This window comes from Mesoplodon bidens, assembly GCF_964165515.1.
Source record: "Mesoplodon bidens genome assembly, chromosome: 17".
Lineage (NCBI taxonomy): Eukaryota > Metazoa > Chordata > Mammalia > Artiodactyla > Ziphiidae > Mesoplodon > Mesoplodon bidens.
Window position 1 is genome coordinate 14335164 of NC_138174.1, and position 18677 is coordinate 14353840.

An 18677-nucleotide genomic window follows, 5' to 3' on the forward strand; every position below is an offset into this window, starting at 1 on the left:
TGTTTCCCAAACTGGAAGATAAGAACACCACAAATAGGTATGGGGTACCTTCCAGGAGCATCAGTTTCAATGAAAAAGTGCACTGCCACATTATCTCCCAGGAGAGACTCTAATGCTGTCTCAAGCACCATGGAAGTGTGTGTGTGAATGCATGTGTGTGCATGTGTGTGTGTGTGCTTTATACTTTTGTGCTGGGAGGATAGTAACCGTCCTTCTAGTCATCAACAATGCTTGCAACTATTTCTTCTGATTGCTAAATGGTCAAAACTGGGTGTGGAAGATAGAAAAACTAGCTCTGCAATAAATTATGTAACTTCCATTACCTAAATTGCCTTCATTATCTGTGCCTATGGAACATGGCTGGATGATATCAGACTGAATTAACAGATTTAATAATTCTTGTTAGTAGCAGGACAGCCAGTCCTCCAGAATAAGCTCGGACATAATCAATTACTGAGCTAGTTAACTTGTAAAAGGATAAGCAAACCTATCAAAACCTGGAATCACTTCCTGTTCTTAAAATGGTATCTTATACATGTGTTAGTCAATAAATAAGACCAGAAATGGTTAATACAATTGAGATATGGCAGATGACTTTAAAATATAACAGCATCCTCCTTGGGAGTGGCCTTTAGAGATCTGGTGTTTTCTTTCTGCTCCAAATCATAGACTCATGCCATTGAAAGGAACATCAATTCGATGTCACACCAAGTGGAGAAGTGTCTTCTGCACCTCTCAAGGGATTGTCGGCTGGCGCCTGCTTCACCCCGTCTACTGACAGTAAATGTGTGACCATTCCCTTGTCGGTTATTTTGAAATGATAGAGGGTTCTTCCTTTCTAAAATTTTCACCAAAATGCTAATCCTTCTCCCATGAGTCAGGTCTCTTTGATTCCAAAGCCCATATTGTTTTACAGTATCACACTGCCTCCTAATGAACGCCTATATGTGCCAAGACATTTGCAAGATAATTCAGGAATAGAAAAATTAATGAGACCCAGCACCTCTTCTTAAAGGTGTTTATACCCTGACCATAGAACAGATAGTACACGCACATAATTCCTTCTAATTCAAGCGCCAAAGAGAACCTTTAACTTCTATGAATCTTTGTTCAGATGAGGTAAAAAGGATGATACCCAAATGGAAGGAGGTTTCATGAAGGAGAAAAATGGTAGGTGGGGATACAGAAGTAAAGTGGGGAGAGCATATAAGGCAGAAGAGTGGGCCTGTGCACGGTGGGGATGAAAAGCCCTGGGCATGTTTAGAAACAAGGGATTAAATGCTTGCAGCGCAGCATAAGATAGGTATAGGGAAGCAATGAGAGTAAAATATAAGGATATATTTCTCAGATGGGTTGAGGTCAAATTATAGAGCAGCTGGAAGCCAGAGACAGCACCATGGACTTGATTCTCTACACTGGTGTGCTCCAACATGGGACATAACCCCAGGATGGATGTCAGAGAGTGCAGAGCTCAATGGGGTGCAAGATGATGTCAAAACTTTTATTTAGTTTTCATTTTTAATGTTAGAAATGAAAGAAATGATGCATTACTGAAATGCACTCTATGGGTTGACTCTAGTTCCCTCACTGTCCATATTTCAAGGTCATAGATCTCATGTTATGTACAGTATGGGAGGCACCCTGAGGGAAGGGTGGGTGCTCCATAATGCCAGGACTGGGAGGGAGTCATAGTTTTTTGCTAGTTTTCAGTGCGTTGCTCACCGCAACAGGCTACCTTGCAATGAGCTTGCAGACGTGAGGGTCCAGTTTGGTGGATTATAGATTATGTCATCTAATTTTAACTAAACATCCTCCAAAATGGCAAATAGCCTAAAAAGATGCCTTCAGAGAACCCACAGATTGAAGATAGTGCTAATAATACAATCACAAATAAATTAAAAAGTGGCAGAGCTGACATTCCTTATCCTCCAAGTATAAGATGTTCATCACCTACATTACAAGACAAAACCGAGGATAATCTAATGAGAGGTGATAAGAAATAGTATTAGAAAAAGTGATATTTGAAATATAGGTATAGACCCCATGTTATTTATGATGAACCTTCTTATCAATGGTATAACAGTATTGTGCCTTTGCGAAATCTTGAGTTTTTTTCCATGATAGCCCTTGAACGAGGTATTAAAATAAACTGAACTTGGAATGAGAGCAGCCACTTCAGTTGCTGTATCACAAAGTATTAACCAAAGTTTTAAAAAATAATGAAACATATATATATACATACCATAAATATGAACAAATACATATAATCTTTTAATGTAAAACAATTAAGCAGACATATCTATAAATTGTATGCATATGTAAGTAAACATGTATGATATAATATGAATAAAAATTTAGACTTAAAAAGTTCTCTGAACCTTAATAAAATAAAAATTATTCAAAATATATTTTCTCTTTATCTCAACCTTTTATGTTTTTGTGCCTGTTTAAGAATGCAACGTATGCCCATTTATGTCTCTAGCATGTTATTACAGTCATAACTTAAATATATAGTTATAAATATGTATGTATCTGTACACTGCACACTCTCAAAATGTTTTAGCTGAAGGGGGGTGATACTTTTGAAAAGTTTGGGGATCACTGCTTCACATTTGGAATAGGGATGCATTGAAGGTTTTGATCCAGGAAGTGATATATCAATACATCAAGACATATCAAGAACTGTATTTAAGAAAAAAATCTGGTACCAATGTACTATGAGACTATTTCATGGACTATAAAAGACTATTTTATAACGAACTGTGAAAGAGAAAGAAGGGAAGTGGTTAATAAATTGTTGAGAAAATTCTAGTCTTGAATAGGGAGGTACCGACGGGACTAGGAAGGGGGAACTAGAGGTGGTAGATACAAGAGTTCTGTGAAGGATTTCAATACACGATTCATTACCAGGGAAAGTGAGGGGCGTAGTGGAGATGAAGCAGAGGTAACCTTGAGTTTCTCCTCTGGGAAAATGAATGAAGGGTGAGGACATTAATATTAACAGAAATGCTGTGTTTTCAGCTTGGTTTAGAATAGAATATATTTTCTACAATTTGGGTCATCGTTTATTCAAATACATCAGTCTATTCATTTATTCATATTAATTTTTCATTTATTCAACAAATACTTATCAAATTCCAACAACATTTCAGAAACTGCATGAAGTGCCAAGTATTCAAAGATGAATGAGATGGTTTCTAGACTCAGGGAGCTCACAGATTAGCACGAATAATATCATAAAAATGTGTCGATAATGACATAGAGTGTGAAAGTGCAGTGAGAGAACCACCTGGAGGGTGATTCGAGAGCACAAGGGACAGCTGGCCTGACTCGGTACATCTTTGGAAGAGGAGGCTCCTGAGACTCTAAAAGAATGAGTAAGTGCTAGTCAAGGGAGGAAGAGAGGAAATGCGTTCCAGGCAAAGGGATGGATGGGATGGCCAAAGCACAGCGCAGCGTAGGTGGGAAACTCAAGCAGAAAAAGAGTTCAACAGACATCAGATTCCCCGTGACTGGTGGACTGCTTAATTCTGATAAGAGGCCATGGACTCGTCTATTCTGAAAACAAAATCAGTAACAATCAATTAAAAGCCAAAAGCTGTCAGACCTATGCAGAACAGTGACAGGTGGAGACCAAATCAAAAGAAGGGGAAATAGATTGTTTATATGTTAAAGCTGCAGCACAGAAACTGGACAATGAAAATAGTACCTGTGGCTATTTAAATTGGAGACATTACTATCTGGTGATTACGTGTAGTATGTGTTAAATAAGAGAGGCCAGCTGGCAACCCTGTAGATTCGGACCACAAGAATGAACAAGTAGACACAATGAGGCTTGTTATTGGAGAATACATGCATATGTATAAGGAAAGAGGGAATGGCCAGAAGAAACTCTGGAAAGTGCATGGATGTTTACACCTTAGTATTAAACTATGTATTTACATGTATGCGTACACGTGAGTGCCAGATGAAACTTGAAGCTGAAAGGAGATAGGAAGTGTGTGAAAAAAATATATATGCTTTATTTATCTGATAATGTGGGACTGTTGTATGAAACTTGGGCAGGAATGGATAATTGCATAGTTCCACTGAGAGTGTGTGAAATAGCTCAGATAAATGCGGCAACTATGTGTTACTTTCTTGATTATGTAATACCTCTTACACTCATCTTACTTCATCTAGCCTTCATTACTCAATAACCCAGGTAGTGTTATAGCATTTTGTACAGGAGGAGATTGAGAATTGGAGGCAAAATATGACTTGCCCGGGGGCATATAGTGGCAGAGTTGAGATTCAAACCAGGCTTTCTGACTCTGGAACCATGGTACCAACCATTTTACCAGTGGTTTCAACATATCAATAGCTTTCTGGAGAATTATCATTTGATAATTAAGGTTTCTGGGGTTTTTAAAAAATGTATAAAGATAGCTTTTGTGTGTAGAAAGGAATTCTTACATCTGTATTCATTTTCACTAATAGTTCATACCTTACAATTTTGATTGTAAGTTGAAGATACAACTTAAATATTAAGTAAATCTACTTACAAACCTAGTGATTGTTAATTAATACTCAACTTGTTTCTAAATTTAAGATATTAAATTTCTCCAAGCATTTAAGTACAACTCATAAATTTAATTCATGTATTATTTTAAATACTTCATATTAAAGTCATGCAAGTTATGTTCTCCTAAATATTTAAGTATTTTTTTGTGATTGACTTAATTATCTAAAACATTTCAACTTAAATATTTCATATATCTGGTTTTCTAAAGTACTTCAAACAGATAAGCAGGTAGAATTACAAACCTAACCCACAAAATATTCTTAAGTACTTAAATGATACTTGAAAACCTAATAATAAAGATTTGATGATTCAGATTTATTTAAACTTATAAATGCTGTTAAAACTTATCAAATACTATTATACCTTTTAAAATTAAAATCACACACAAAAAATTTTCAAGTTGAAATTACAAGTTTAATATGTCAGATTTAAAAACACGACAACCTATATTTTTCAGATGATTATATACACTGCTCAAATTTCCCATTTTCTTTTTCATTTATTTTCTGCAGTTGTGGTCACCTAGATTTGCCCTTAACATTCCAAACTGGTACAAAAATATTGATTCCAAGGATTTTATCATTATTTTCTCCATGCTTATTTTTACATATTCCTGGAGTTGCTAAGTCATTTTATCATCTCTTTACTTAAAAAGTTTCAGGCTGTGGTTAGAGATTCTGGACAGAGACCTGGAACCTAGTGGCAATTTCCAGAATAATCTACCTGAGCTCCCTGTTAATATGCCAATCCTGTTCATCTAGAAATGGTTTCATCTGGCTACTTCTTAGCCATTTTATTTTTACTCTAACTTCTGACACAACTCTTACTATAACCCCTGTCATAAATATAATTGTCTAATTTGGGTGCACGACATCTCATACTCACACTATCTCCCACCCCACTGAGTTGCAACTAATCTCTGTTTGCTCGAAGCTAATTAAAATCTGCATGACAGTCCCATCTACCCCCAGTGCTGGGGCTGTAACTAAACTCTTTATCTAGTTGGATTTTGCACCTTTTAAATATAGATTATTTCTTAATCTGTCTCACAGACCACAAATGTATAGTTATTATGTTGACCAGAATTACCTCTCCAGTACTGTGTGCTGTTGGGTTTGAAACCAAGCAGGACCCTGTAGGGCCTTCCCAGGCACAGACATCCTCATGTCCCCTGCCTCTTGTTTGTAAAAAGCTTTAGCCTCCTAGGCCTTTCCAGAGTTCCAAAGAGCAAATTTAATCAGAGAAGTGAAAAAAATGCAGAAACAAAGGAAAACAGTCAAACAAGACAATATCATAGTAGTTCACCCATAAAACAAAATCAAGAACCTTTAATTCTTCCTCAATGGCTATAGATAAAATCCTGAGTCATATCCTTGAATCGTTTTATAGATACTAAAACCCCAACCAGATGGAAGAAGTTAACTGCATGCTGACTACCAGCACGTAGACCCCAAACTGGTTGGAACCAGAAGGTTGATGACGAAGATTCCTGAAACATCACCCTGTTACCTTACCATCAACCAATCAGAGAATTCTGCACAAGCTGATCATGCACCCTGGGACTCTCTCCCTCAGAGTCTTTAAAAACCTTCCCTGAAAGCCACTGGGGAGTTCTGGTCTTTTGAGCATGAGCTGCACTCTTCCCTTGCTTTGCCCCACACTTGGCACTTTGCAATAAATGCTGCACTTTTCTTCACTACAACCTGGTGTTGGTAGATTGGCTTTGCTGTGCTTTGGCTGAGCGCACCCAAGTTTGGTTTGGTAACAGGTTGGAACCATAAAACATGGTGTCCTGACCAATGGATGGGCATGTGGTCAAAGTTTACTCGCTTTAGGACTCTGAATGTTGAGCAAAGGCAGAAAAAAGAACTAGCAGCAGTGCCCTAAAAACCAACAAGCGGTTCCACTTACTGAGATCCGGAGTTGCTGCTGGTTCCCAGCTGGACCTTCAGCCTGCCTTTCACATCCTTCCAGTAAATTATTGTCTGTTACTTTGCAACCCCAAACTCCAACTGGTACAGGCAGCCAAGGGGAGGCTGCACAGATGAGAAAAAAAGGTGTACTTAGCAAAGAAAGCCGGCCCTTACCCAGGCTCCAGTCAGACCAGCCGCAGTTATTCATTCTGCAGATTTCATTTGCAGGTTTGAAATCATTTTATTGCTAAAGAGGTATGAAATCATTACATTCATGACTGCTAAGGTTTCACTTATGAAACCTTAAAATTGGAGAATTTTAAGGACAAACTGAAGGATGAGAGCTATGGCAGAAAATACGCCTGAATCAAGAAAAGAAAACGAAATATTTGAAGCAGCTTTCAAAATTCATGAGGTTTCAGAGAAAAGAGAGAAATCAGGAACTATTTCCATGTGAGAAGCCTCAATGACTAAAAATCAAGGACTAGGCAGTAAAGCAGGTAATAGAAGGTGCAAAGAAAAGGCTCAGGGAGTCGTGATTAAAAAGAGATAGGAAATGTGGGACCGATGCTTCAAAGTCCCTGAGAGAAATACACAGGAGAGACAGTACATGTTACTAGGACTTCCATGGAGAAATGGACATAACTAACAATGAAAGGTAAAAATTTCATACTCGATTTCTCAGCCTTTGTAAAAAACAGAACATGGACATGTGCTTTAGGTTCAACTAACCAGACACACAAATGTAGAAACAAAACCTGAGGACACAAAGAAACTGGCACTGCAGGGAATCAAGAGAAACGGACACAAAAAGCGTAGATGGGGACAACTCCTCAGGAGGTGGCAGAATTTTAAACAACACAGTCTCCAGAGACAGCACTGGCAGTTGTACGGTGGAGGCATCCTCAAGTTCAGGGTCAGTGGGTGAAGTGACCTGTCGGTCCAGGCTTCAGCAGTAATGACATTGGGGTCCAGGATGAGCTGTTCTCTGGAGTGATTTTGATGATGGTAATGTGTCCCCAGCTTCCTTTTGTTTCCCCATGTTCTCTTCCAAGTGTGGTCCTTCATCCTTGCTATTAATTCTGAGACTTACCCCAAATCCTCTTGTTAAATAAATTTCTATTTAAGTCATCCCCAGTCAGTTCCTATTCATTGCAAGTAAGAACTCTAATTCCATTTTTAGTTTTTTAAGGAAACTCCATACCGTTCTCCATAATGGCTGCACCAGTTTACATTCCCATCAACAGTGTAGGAAGGTTCCCTCTTCTCCACACCCTCTCCAGCATTTACTGTTTGTAGGCTTTTTGAGGATGGCCATCCTGACCAGTGTGAGGTGATACCTCATTGTAGTTTTGATTTGCATTTCTCTAATAATTAGGGATGTTGAGCATCTTTTCATGTGCCTGTTGGCCATCTGTATGTCTTTGGAGAAATGTCTATTTAGGTCTTCTGCCCATATTTTGATTGGTTGTTTGTTTTGATATTTAGCTGTATGAGCTGTTTGTATATTTTGGATATTAAGCCCTTGTAGGTTGCATCATTTGCAAATATTTTCTCCCATTCTGTAGGTTGTCTTTTCATTTTGTTCATGGTTTCCTTTGCTGTGCAAGAGCTTATAAATTCGAGTAAGCCCCATTTGTTTATTTTTGCTTTTATTTCTTTCGTCTTGAGAGACTGATCTAAGAAAACATTGTTATGATTATGTCAGAGCATTTTTTGCCTATGTTCTCTTCTAGGAGTTTTATAGTTTCATGTCTTATATTTAAGTCTTTCAGTCATTTTGAGTTCATCTTTGTATGATACAGCAATCCCACTCCTGGGCATATATCTGGAAAAGATGAAAACTCTAATTTGAAAAGATGCATGCACCTCAATGTTCATAGCAGCACTATTTACAATAGCCAAGACATGGAAGCAACCTAAGTGTCATCAACAGATGAATGGATAAAGAAGATTTATACAATGGAATATAACTCAGCCATAAAAAGGAATGAAATAATGTCATTTGCAGCAACATGGATGGACATAGAGATTATCATACTAAGTGAAGTCAGTCAGACTGAGAAAGACAAATATCATATAATGTCACTTATATGTGGAATCTAAAAAAAGATACAAATTAATTTATTTATAAACCAGAAATAGACTCACAGACATAGAAAACAAACTTACGGTTATCAAAGGTGAAGAAGGGGAGGAATAAATTAGGAGCTTGGGATTAACAGATACTACTATATGCAAAATAGATAAACAACAAGGTCCTACTGTATGGCACAGGGAACTACATTCAATACCTTGAAATAACCTATAATAGAAAAGAATCTGAAAAATAATATATATATATACATATACGTATATATAACTGAATCACTTTGCTGTACAGCAGAAACTAACACAACACTGTAAATCAACTATACTTCAAAAGAAAAAAACTCTAACTTATAAAGCTGTAAAACTTCATTTCGGGACTTCCCTGGTGGTGCAGTGGTTGGGAGTCCGCCTGCCAATGCAGGGGACACAGGTTCAATCCCTGGTCCGGGAAGATCCCACATGCCACGGAGCAGCTAAACCCGTGTGCCACAACTACTGAGCCTGTCCTCTAGAGCCCGTGAGCTGTAACTACTGAGCCTGTGCTCTAGAGCCCGTGCTCTGCAACAAGAGAAGCCACCACAATGAGAAGACCACACACCACAATGAAGAGTAGCCCACACTCGCTGCAACTAGAGAAAAGCCCATGCACAGCAATGAAGACCCAACACAGCCAAAATTTAAAAAATTAGAAAAACACAAAAACTTCATTTCAATACTTTTCATTCAGTAAGCCTTTAATAAGCACATATATTGTGTAAGATATTGTGCTGGAAACCAGGAGGGCAAAGTCCCCATCATCCAGGTACTTAGAGTCTAGTGGAGGAACACAAAACTTAAGTAAATTTAAAAATAATTATATGACACAAGTTATTAGAGGTGTTGTATTATATTAAGTGCTATGGAATTTGCATGACATATCAATTAATTCTGCCCAAAGCCAGATGGGAAGCTACGTGAAGGTACAGAGAAGAAGTGATATTTGAGTGGAGCTAGAAGGACAGATAGGATTTCACCAGTTTCACAGGAGCACACATTCCTGGAAGAGTGAGTTGTATGAGCCAACGTATCGAGACTTCCAAGTTTGGGATGTGTTTGTGGCCCAGAAAATACAGGTGGCTTGAGTGCTGTAATCACAAGCAAGCACCTAGAAATAAAACTACAGTGATATTCTGAGATCTGATTATGAAGGTATGTGTACACCATACTAAAAAGTTATTTTATTCAATAACTGCCATCATGGTTTTTTTTTTTTTTTTTTTTTTTTTTTTTTTTTTTTCTTTTTGCGGTATGCGGGCCTCTCACTGTTGTGGCCTCTCCCGTTGCGGAGCACAGGCTCCGGACGCGCAGGCCCAGCGGCCATGGCTCACGGGCCCAGCCGCTCCGCGGCATATGGGATCCCCCCAGACCGGGGCACGAACCCGCATCCCCTGCATCGGCAGGCGGACTCTCAACCACTGCGCCACCAGGGAGGCCCAGCCATCATGGTTTTTAAAGCAAAAAAAGCGATAGGACCAAATCTGTTTTAGAGAAATAGTGCTGGTGTCAGTGCAAAGGCAGTAAGAACAGTGTCAAGACAACACCGACACAGAATACATTTGAAAGTTTGGATGCAAAAGTTTTCGCCTACATTCCAAGTGAGAGGTGTACACAACTCAAAATGAAAACTGAGGAAGCAGAAGTAGAATTTGAAAACTACTGCCAACTTAGCTGGTAACTAACGGTGAGATGTGAGGTAGTCTTATGTCCTCGGAAAGACTTGTGTAGCCTTGGATTACTCATCATAAACAGAATACCAATGACATGATAAAATGGTAATGATCCCTATGTTGCAGGGTAGTTATGCAGATAACAACAGTGTATTAAAAGGATCCAGCATGGAGCCTGATTCTCAATAAATTTGGACACTAAATAATAGAAGCTATTGTTTTTAATACAGGGAAGAATGTAGAGGACTGAGCATTCTATTTTATTCTATGATTCACCAGACATGGCTTTAATAAATGCCATATTATACTTTGATGAAATCACAGTGACCAAAATGATGTGACTTCCACTTATTTCAGAAGCCAAAGAGCAGGAAAGCTTTAATAACCAACCAAAGGGGAAGAGGGGGAAACTGAAGTGGCCCTCCTTTCAACTGCTACTTGGAAGGTAAGAATGTCCACGTTTTACACTTCAGCATGGTTCTTCTGTGGTTATATAAAAATGCTTTGTTAGGGACTTCCCTGGTGGCACAGTGGTTAAGAATCTGCCTGCCAATGCAGGGGACATGGGTTCAAGCCCTGGTCCGGGCAGATCCCACATGCCGCGGAGCAACTAAGCCTGTGCGCCGCAACTACTGAGCCTGCACTCTAGAGCCCGTGAGCCACAACTACTGAGCCCATGTGCCACAACTACTGAAGCCACGCACCTAGAGCCCATGCTCCGCAGCAAAGAGAAGCCACCGCAATGAGAAGCCCACGCACCGCAACGAAGAGTAGCCCCCACTCGCCACACTAGAGAAAGCCCGCGCGAAGAAACGAATCCTAACGCAGCCAAAATCAAACAAATAAATAAATAAATTTATTTTAAAAAATGCTTTGTTATATAAAAATGCTCTACTCTTTTACATGCATGTATTTGCTCGCCCGTTAAATTAAAATATTTAGGTCAGAGCCTGTCTCTAATATGTTCAGTGTCTACTATATTAAGGAGTTCAATATACATAAATATCTTTTACATTTTCAATAAAAGAAAACCTTTATCTCCAATAAAAATTGTTATATATAAATATTATATATACACATATATAAATATATACATATATAAAACCTAGGTCTCTGATGAGGCTTACCTGAATATTTATTTTAACTGTTGGAAAATACTGATTTGAACTGTTTAAAAGTATTGATTTCAAGCCCTTAACTTAGAAGTTATTGTTAGCTTTATAAAAGAATGATAGGTGAACATTAAAAAATATACAAATTGCTTTAAATATATTTAAATTTTATAATAATTTCCCTGTCTTCATCCTACTATATCATCCTAATTTTCAAATTATTTTGTTTTCTTTTTTTTTTTTTACAATTGCAAACTCAGAGAAGTACAAATAAACACAGAAGAGTAGGCCATAATTACCTTACCTTAATAACCGCTGTTGATATATTAAGGAACCCACGGGGAAGATCAGAAAATTCAGTCCGTTTGGAAAGGTACAAAATGAAAATTGGAAGCCTCTCTTCCAAAGGAATGCCATCCTGAAAAAAAAAAAAAGAAGCAAAGCCTAAATTTACACGTACCTCTATTTCACACACACACCACACACACACACACCACACAAGTGATCACACTATACACACTGTAACTCGCCTTGCTTTTTCACATACTATATTTTGGAATTCTTCCCACATCTGCATTTAAAACTCCTTCATAGCAGGAAACGGTTACAAAGTATTCTAAAGTGAATTTAACTAGAGTTAGCTTTTACTGAACATAGTTGCCCAGGCACAGGCCTCAGTGTATTTTACTTAAGTCTAGCTCAGACTTTCACAGATTCAGGATCCCGAAGTACCTTTAATGCCATAAACCGTAATCGCCAAACTCCAAACCTGATTTGAATTTCACTCCACTTTGCAAAATCTCGCGTTACTCTCCTCTCAGTCCGCTTTGCAAAATCTCGCGTTACTCTCCTCCCAGTCCGCTTTGCAAAATCTCGCGTTACTCTCCTCTCAGTCCGCTTTGCAAAATCTCGCGTTACTCTCCTCTCACCCGGCGGGTCTTGCTCCTCCTCCCCCGACTTCTCTACCCTCCCAGCAGCTGTTACCACTTTTAGCAGCCTGGCGGCACAGGAGTGGGCGAAGCAGAGCCTTCCGAGGGCGCATGCGCGGCAGGCTACGGGGCTGCCGGCGCGGTAGTGCTCTGGGCTGAGGTGGCTGGAGCAGAGTTGGGGGGCGGGACGCGCGGCTATGGCCGAGGGCAGCGGGGAAGTAGCCGCAGTGCCCGCCACCGGGGCTACCAACGGCCTCAACAATGGGGCCGGCGGGCCCTCGGCGCAGACTAACAACCCGCTATCGCGGAAGCTGCATAAGATCCTGGACACACGGCTGGACAACGACAAGGTGAGCGGGACTGGAGGGGTCGAGGGTGCTGCGTCGTCCGCGGGTCGGACCCGGGCTGGGGGCGGTGTCTGTCCGGCGCCCTCGGGCTCGTCCCTTGTCCGCGCCACGTAGGGGACCCCAGGCCCGCGGGACCCGCTGCGCTGCCGGCGTGGGGCAGGTGAGAAAGGGGAGGCCGGGGAGCCCCTGGAAGAGCAAAGAGGTTTCCTGGGTGTTGCCCCATATTTAATTGAAACTGTGCTTCGAAGACTCTGGATCGGGAAGGCAAACGGTGAAGTTCCCTGCCCCCGCAGGTGTTCGGGGGTCTGAGCAGGGAGGGGAGAGGAGACCCCCGGGCAGGAGAAGAAACATGCAAAAGAGCAAACTACAAAATAAGGCAGCGCGAATGGGGGAGCTTAGGAGGAACAGGAGGTCAGGGCTAAGCATCCTTGAGCCTTTCCATTGACAGGTGAAAACAATTAAAATAATTTGCAACGTGAAAGGGCTACCACCTGCTCATGGCTACTAGTTTTTGTTGTGAGCTCAGTACTGTCTATGATGTATGGGCTCATGCTGTATTTCTTTACAAGATAAACTGTCCGCATCCTCTCCCAGGTACCTCCTGAAACTTAGATTGGACTTTTCATCTCCCGTGGTAGCAGATTATCTCTTCTGTATCACTGAGTCGCTAGGTATATTGGTCATGCCATGGTGGCATAAAGAAAAAAGAATGTGTATAAGTGAGAATTTTATAGGTACATTTTTTATAGATAAAAATAGAATTTTTTATCTATAGATATAGAATTTTTATCTATAAAAATTTAACTTTTATAGATAAATTTTTAGGTAACTGACAGTAAGCTGTCAATAAGAATTGGTGTGTAAACAATAGCATTATACTATAATGAGTAAGAAAGATTGGCTCTAGGACCACCACTTATTAGATATAACCACCAAATTGGTGCATTATGGTTTCAATAAGTCCTTTAACTTCTGTGAGCTTATGTTAAGTTTCTAAATTGGGAATACTGCCAGTAACCTCAGGGTTGTGCGGGTTCAATGCGAGAATCCAGGTGAAATGCTCAGCACAGTGCCGCAGCAGTTATTTCTTGTTACATGTTAATTCTTTTTTTTTTTTTAATTTATTTATTTTTGGCTGCGTTGGGTCTTTGCTGCGCGCGGGCTTTCTCTAGTTTCGGCGAGCGGGGGCTACTCTTCCTTGTGGTGCGGGCTTCTCATCGCGGTGGCTTCTCTTGTTGCAGAGCACGTGCTCTAGGCGTGCAGGCTTCAGTAGTTGTGGCGCACGGGCTCAGTAGTTGTGGCTCGCGGGCTCTAGAGCACAGGGTTAGTAGTTGTGGCGCATGGGCTTAGTTGCTCCGCGGCATGTGGGATCTTCCCGGACCAGGGCTCAAACCCATGTCCCCTGCATTGGCAGGCAGATTCTTAACCACTGCGCCACCAGGGAAGTCCCAAGAATTTCCACTTTTTTTCAATGGCTGTATCATAATGTGTTTAAACCAATCCTTTTTAGATGGACATTAGGGTTTTTTCTAATCTTTGCAGTTCCAAACAGTTCTGCTTTGAATAACGTATATATGTCACAATGCACAAGTAAGTATGTCCTTATTGTGTCTCAGAAATAAGCTTACTGTTCAGTAATGTGTAGGTTATCCAGTATTTTTTGGATTGTGTAATGGAAACAAATTATTTGGAAATGATTTCATTAAATTTTTGCTTGAGATTAGAAAAACATTTGAAAATCGGTCCCAATAATGTTCTTTTATTATCAATTATGTAGGAGATGTTGGAAGCTCTCAAGGCACTCTCAACCTTTTTTGTTGAAAATAGTTTGCGCGCTCGAAGAAATTTACGTGGAGATATTGAACGCAGAAGTTTGGCCATCAATGAAGAGTTTGTAAGCATTTTCAAGGAAGTGAAGGAAGTATGTAAACTTTTCACTTACCATTTATTGAGAACTTACTATATGCCTGGCTCTGTGCTGAGCTTCTCTATGTATAGAGTTGATATGTTTGCAACTCGTGTACCGTGCTCAAATAGAAATTTAGCTACTTACTCAAGCAGCTTCTAGGTCTTTCTTTGAATTAGTGTGATTTCTAAATGTCTAACCTCCACTAGTGCTGCTTTTTGGAAAGTTGTAATATTTGTTCCAGGATATTCTTTTAGGAATCTTAGCTTTTGAAACAAACAAACAAACAAAAAATAGCACTTCTCTGAGTGGTTTTCCAGTAGAAATAGTCCCTCACTGAATAAACCTCCCTTAGATAACCACTTCTCCACTGGAGATTAATTAGGATTGAGTTACTTTACTGCATCCTAAATTATGAAATTTTCAGATTAATTAAGATCAATGACTTCAGTTAATAAATAATGTTTCATTACGCTTGAGTGAGCAGTCTACTCACCATAGGGTGAAAATGAATTTTATTTATTATGTTATATTTTATTTATGTATTATATAATACTTCATTAATTATGTTAATATTACTGAGTGATATTACGTAGTTAATAGTTCTGTGTGAGTTGTGTGAAAGTGTCATACATGGTTCTAGTGAGACAGATTATTTTTAACAGTGTAGTAGGATTTCATTGGCTGAAGGCTAATAATCTGGAAGAATAAAAGGGAAGTTTGGTAGTGTTCATAAAAATAGGGAGAGAGAGTAGTGATGAGCACATCTAAATTGTACTCTCTAAACACCATTTCCCCCTGGAGGGAAGTACCAAAGTGAGGAAGCTGTCTAAGACTACTGGGAAGTGTCAGAAGGACTCTGGAGCTAACTTAAGAGGTTTCCACTGGCCAAATATAGGATGATTTGAGCATCAGTAAGAAAGACTGCAGTGGACTGAAACACATCAAGCATATTTAAATCCATGAGTTCATAACGATACTAAAACCCAACAGAACCCTCACTGATTATCTTAGGTGGATAAGAAGGAACCAACTTATTGTTTTGAAAACTACTAAATAAAAGGAAAGAGTCAAGCATTTATCCTGTCTTTGGTACCAACTATATACAATTGTTGAGGCAAGGCTTCCCTTTATAGTAATATTCCACTTAATAAATGAAGAAATGATAGAAGATTTTGTAACCACTGTTTAAAGGATCTAGCTCAGGGTTTCTTAGTCTTGGCACTATTGACATTTTGGGCCAGATAGTTGTTGAGGGTGGTCTTCTGCTTTGTAGGATGTTTGGCAGCATCCTGGCCTCTATCCACTAGATACCAGGAGCGCCACCTTTCCTCAAGTTGTTCCAACCAAAAATGTTTCCAGACATTGCCAGATGCCCCCTTGGGGGACAGATTTGCCCAAGTTGAAACCACTGATCATCAGTAACTGCTTATCTCACAAAAAGAAACAGTCATATATGTGCCTCCTAACAAAGGTATACAACATGACCTATGAAGAATTCTTGCCAGAAAATTGGACCAGAATATAATCAAACTTCTAGATCTAATTGCAAGTTTATAGGAACTACTGGGGACAGAAGAGTATGTTAACAGCCTGAAGAAGCAGTCAGCAGGTCTGGTGTGCTGGGAATCGTGCAGGCAAATGAACTGGTTTCTTCAACAAATAAACTGTCAGAGAAAGACAATTTATTTAAAGAAATAAAGGAAATATCAACCAATTGATGTTTGTGAATCTCATTTGGTTCCCGACTTGAACAAATTATTAAGAACACTGAAACAACTGGGAAAATTTGAACACTGAATAGAAATTTGATATTAAGGGATTATTGTTGAATGTTTAGATGGGTAAACGGCATTTTTTTTTGAGTTCTCTTAGACGTGCATACTGATATGTTTATGGATGAAATGATATGCTATCTGGAATTCAAAATAATTCAGCTTGGGGAGGGAGAAAGTGGATGGGAAGAGAGTTAGAAAGTGGGTACAGAGATTGATTAAACAAGAGTGGTCATGAGTTGCTAATTGTTAAAGCCGTGTGATGTGTACATAGGCATTCACATTATCTCAACTTTTAGATAATTTTGAAATTTTTCCATAATAAAAGATTTCTTTAAAGGTTATCATACTGCAATTGTATTTAACAACCTGTAATTTTATTTAATCGGGAATAAAAGGCAGTTTGAGTTCAAATGAAGACTTTACATACAAGCAATGTAAAGGTTCTTGAATTACAATTTAGCAAATCTCTGCATTTAAGTCATATATTAAGAGGTGTAGTTTCTATTATTTTACAAATCAGATTCATTCAGTGTGCTATAGTAGCTAAAGTAAATATTAGGAGTAGTTATTCTTGACCTTGTTGGCTGATAATGTCATAGTGCTAGTCTTATACAGTGAGATTTAAGGAAATAGATTAATTTGCCTATTAGTACCTATTTGCTATTGCTGACATTAATTGCTATTTTGAAATCATTCTTTTATTGTTTAAAGCAGTTTAGCACTTAAATAGTTTGATTTACATCCTATTAATGGTAAGATACAGAGAGTAACATTTGAAAATGTCTGGTGCTATGATTTTTATAATTCAAAGTACTTTATATAGAGAAAGGAAAAAATTTAATTCTGGAACTAGGATGTATGATCATATTCTTGTAAGTGATTTCCTAACTCTGGTTCATCCTTACATTTTGTTCGTAGTCCTGCTTGGTTGCTTTCTTATCTCTTGCCCTATGATTGGCCCATCCCTTCATAAAACTGTCTTGTTTTTATTTGAAGGTTTGGGCATTGTGTTGAAAGAGACCATAGTAAGACCCTGTCTACCACTGAAACTTTCTTTCCTTGCATATCTTTCTATTGTGTTACACTGAATTGAATTGGGAAAAAGAAGATAATAGTGCAGTATGAAGTTAACATAATTCTGTGATATCATTCTTTCATATTAAGAGATTGGTTCAGTAAAGATTGTAGAGAATGATTTAGTAAAGAGTTTGGAGCCTGGGAGGCCTGTTGGAAGACCGTTTTTTATCAGTCCATACAGGAGAAGGCAATTGAACTGAACTCGAGTAGTGGCTGTTTGGGTTGTAAAAAAAGAAATGGATGACATGTACATAATAAGGGCTATAAATGATAGAACTTAGTGACCAGTTAAATTCTTGCATATGTGGAGGGGGCTGCAGGTGGGAGTATATAGGGAAAGAATGTTACTGGGAGACTTAACAGATTTTTGGCATGATCTAATATGTGATTACTTTCAACCATATAGGAGGAGGGACTATTGTTAGTTTATTGGGTTTTCAAATTTTCTTGTTTTTTATTAATTAAAAGTTATAAATAATTCATTATAGAAAAGATAAATAATAAAGTCAGAAATAGAAGGAACTATCGATATTACTTATGATTCTATTACACAGAAATAACCTGTCAGTATTTTACTGTATAGCCCTTCATAGTCTTCCCTGTGTTCTTCTGCACACATATATATGTATTTGTCTAAAAAAAAAAGGGAAGGTATTATATGTATTGCTTTATAAGCCTTTTTTTAGCTTTATATAGACATCTTTCCATGCTAACTTACATACACACACACACACACACAGATATTATCATTGTTAATGTATGCACAGGTTTCCATTGTATGGTTGGAAACATTTCACGTTTTCCATTTTTAGGCAACTCTGTGTTGATCATCTCTTACATATATTGTTGCACACTTATCTGATTAATTTCTTAGGATAAATTCTTAGTATGAGAATTTCTGAATAAACAGGTATTCATATTCTTAAAGCATTTGCCATTTTCCTATTGTCAGACCCTCTAAAAAGAATATACTAGGTTTTTTTTTTTACATCTTTTCTTATACTAGATATTATTCTTTTTAATCATTTTCAGTCTTAAATATGGGATCTTTTGTCATGCTTTGGCAAGAAAGGGACAAAAATAAGGATTTGGCTGAGAGAAGAGAAATTTCTTTAACTATATATACTGCTTGATGTTACTTTTTTCCTTTTCAGGAACTTGAAAGCATACATGAAGATGTTCAGGCAATGAACAGCTGTTGTCAAGATATGACATGTCGCCTACAGGTACTGTATAATGGCTGGATTTTAGCCT

General features: G+C 38.6%; 1 protein-coding gene and 1 long non-coding RNA gene across 5 annotated transcripts in view; one reads left to right on the forward strand and one right to left on the reverse strand.

The window, feature by feature from the left end:
- Window positions 1-6529: 6529 nt before the first annotated feature.
- On the reverse strand, window positions 6530-12186 carry LOC308605210. 2 transcript variants are annotated; one of them, XR_014013648.1, is made up of 3 exons: window positions 12119-12186; window positions 11691-11804; window positions 6530-8305 (listed from the first exon to the last, which is right to left on the reverse strand). It is a non-coding gene; the product is annotated as an uncharacterized lncRNA (long non-coding RNA). The 2 variants fall into 2 exon arrangements; XR_014013649.1 differs by lacking the exon at window positions 12119-12186 and adding an exon at window positions 11917-12106.
- A 183-nt stretch (window positions 12187-12369) lies between these two features.
- The window catches only part of COG6 (component of oligomeric golgi complex 6), a 63236-nt gene continuing 56928 nt past the window's right edge, over window positions 12370-18677 (forward strand). For 2 of the 3 annotated variants that reach the window (XM_081215021.1, XM_081215022.1), the window contains exons 1-3: window positions 12370-12665; window positions 14440-14583; window positions 18578-18649. In XM_081215021.1, coding sequence (XP_081071147.1) covers window positions 12513-12665; window positions 14440-14583; window positions 18578-18649 — 369 coding nt within the window. In that variant the 5' untranslated portion in view covers window positions 12370-12512. The remainder of the gene's footprint in view (window positions 12666-14439; window positions 14584-18577; window positions 18650-18677) is intronic. The other variant, XM_081215020.1, reaches the window with a different exon arrangement.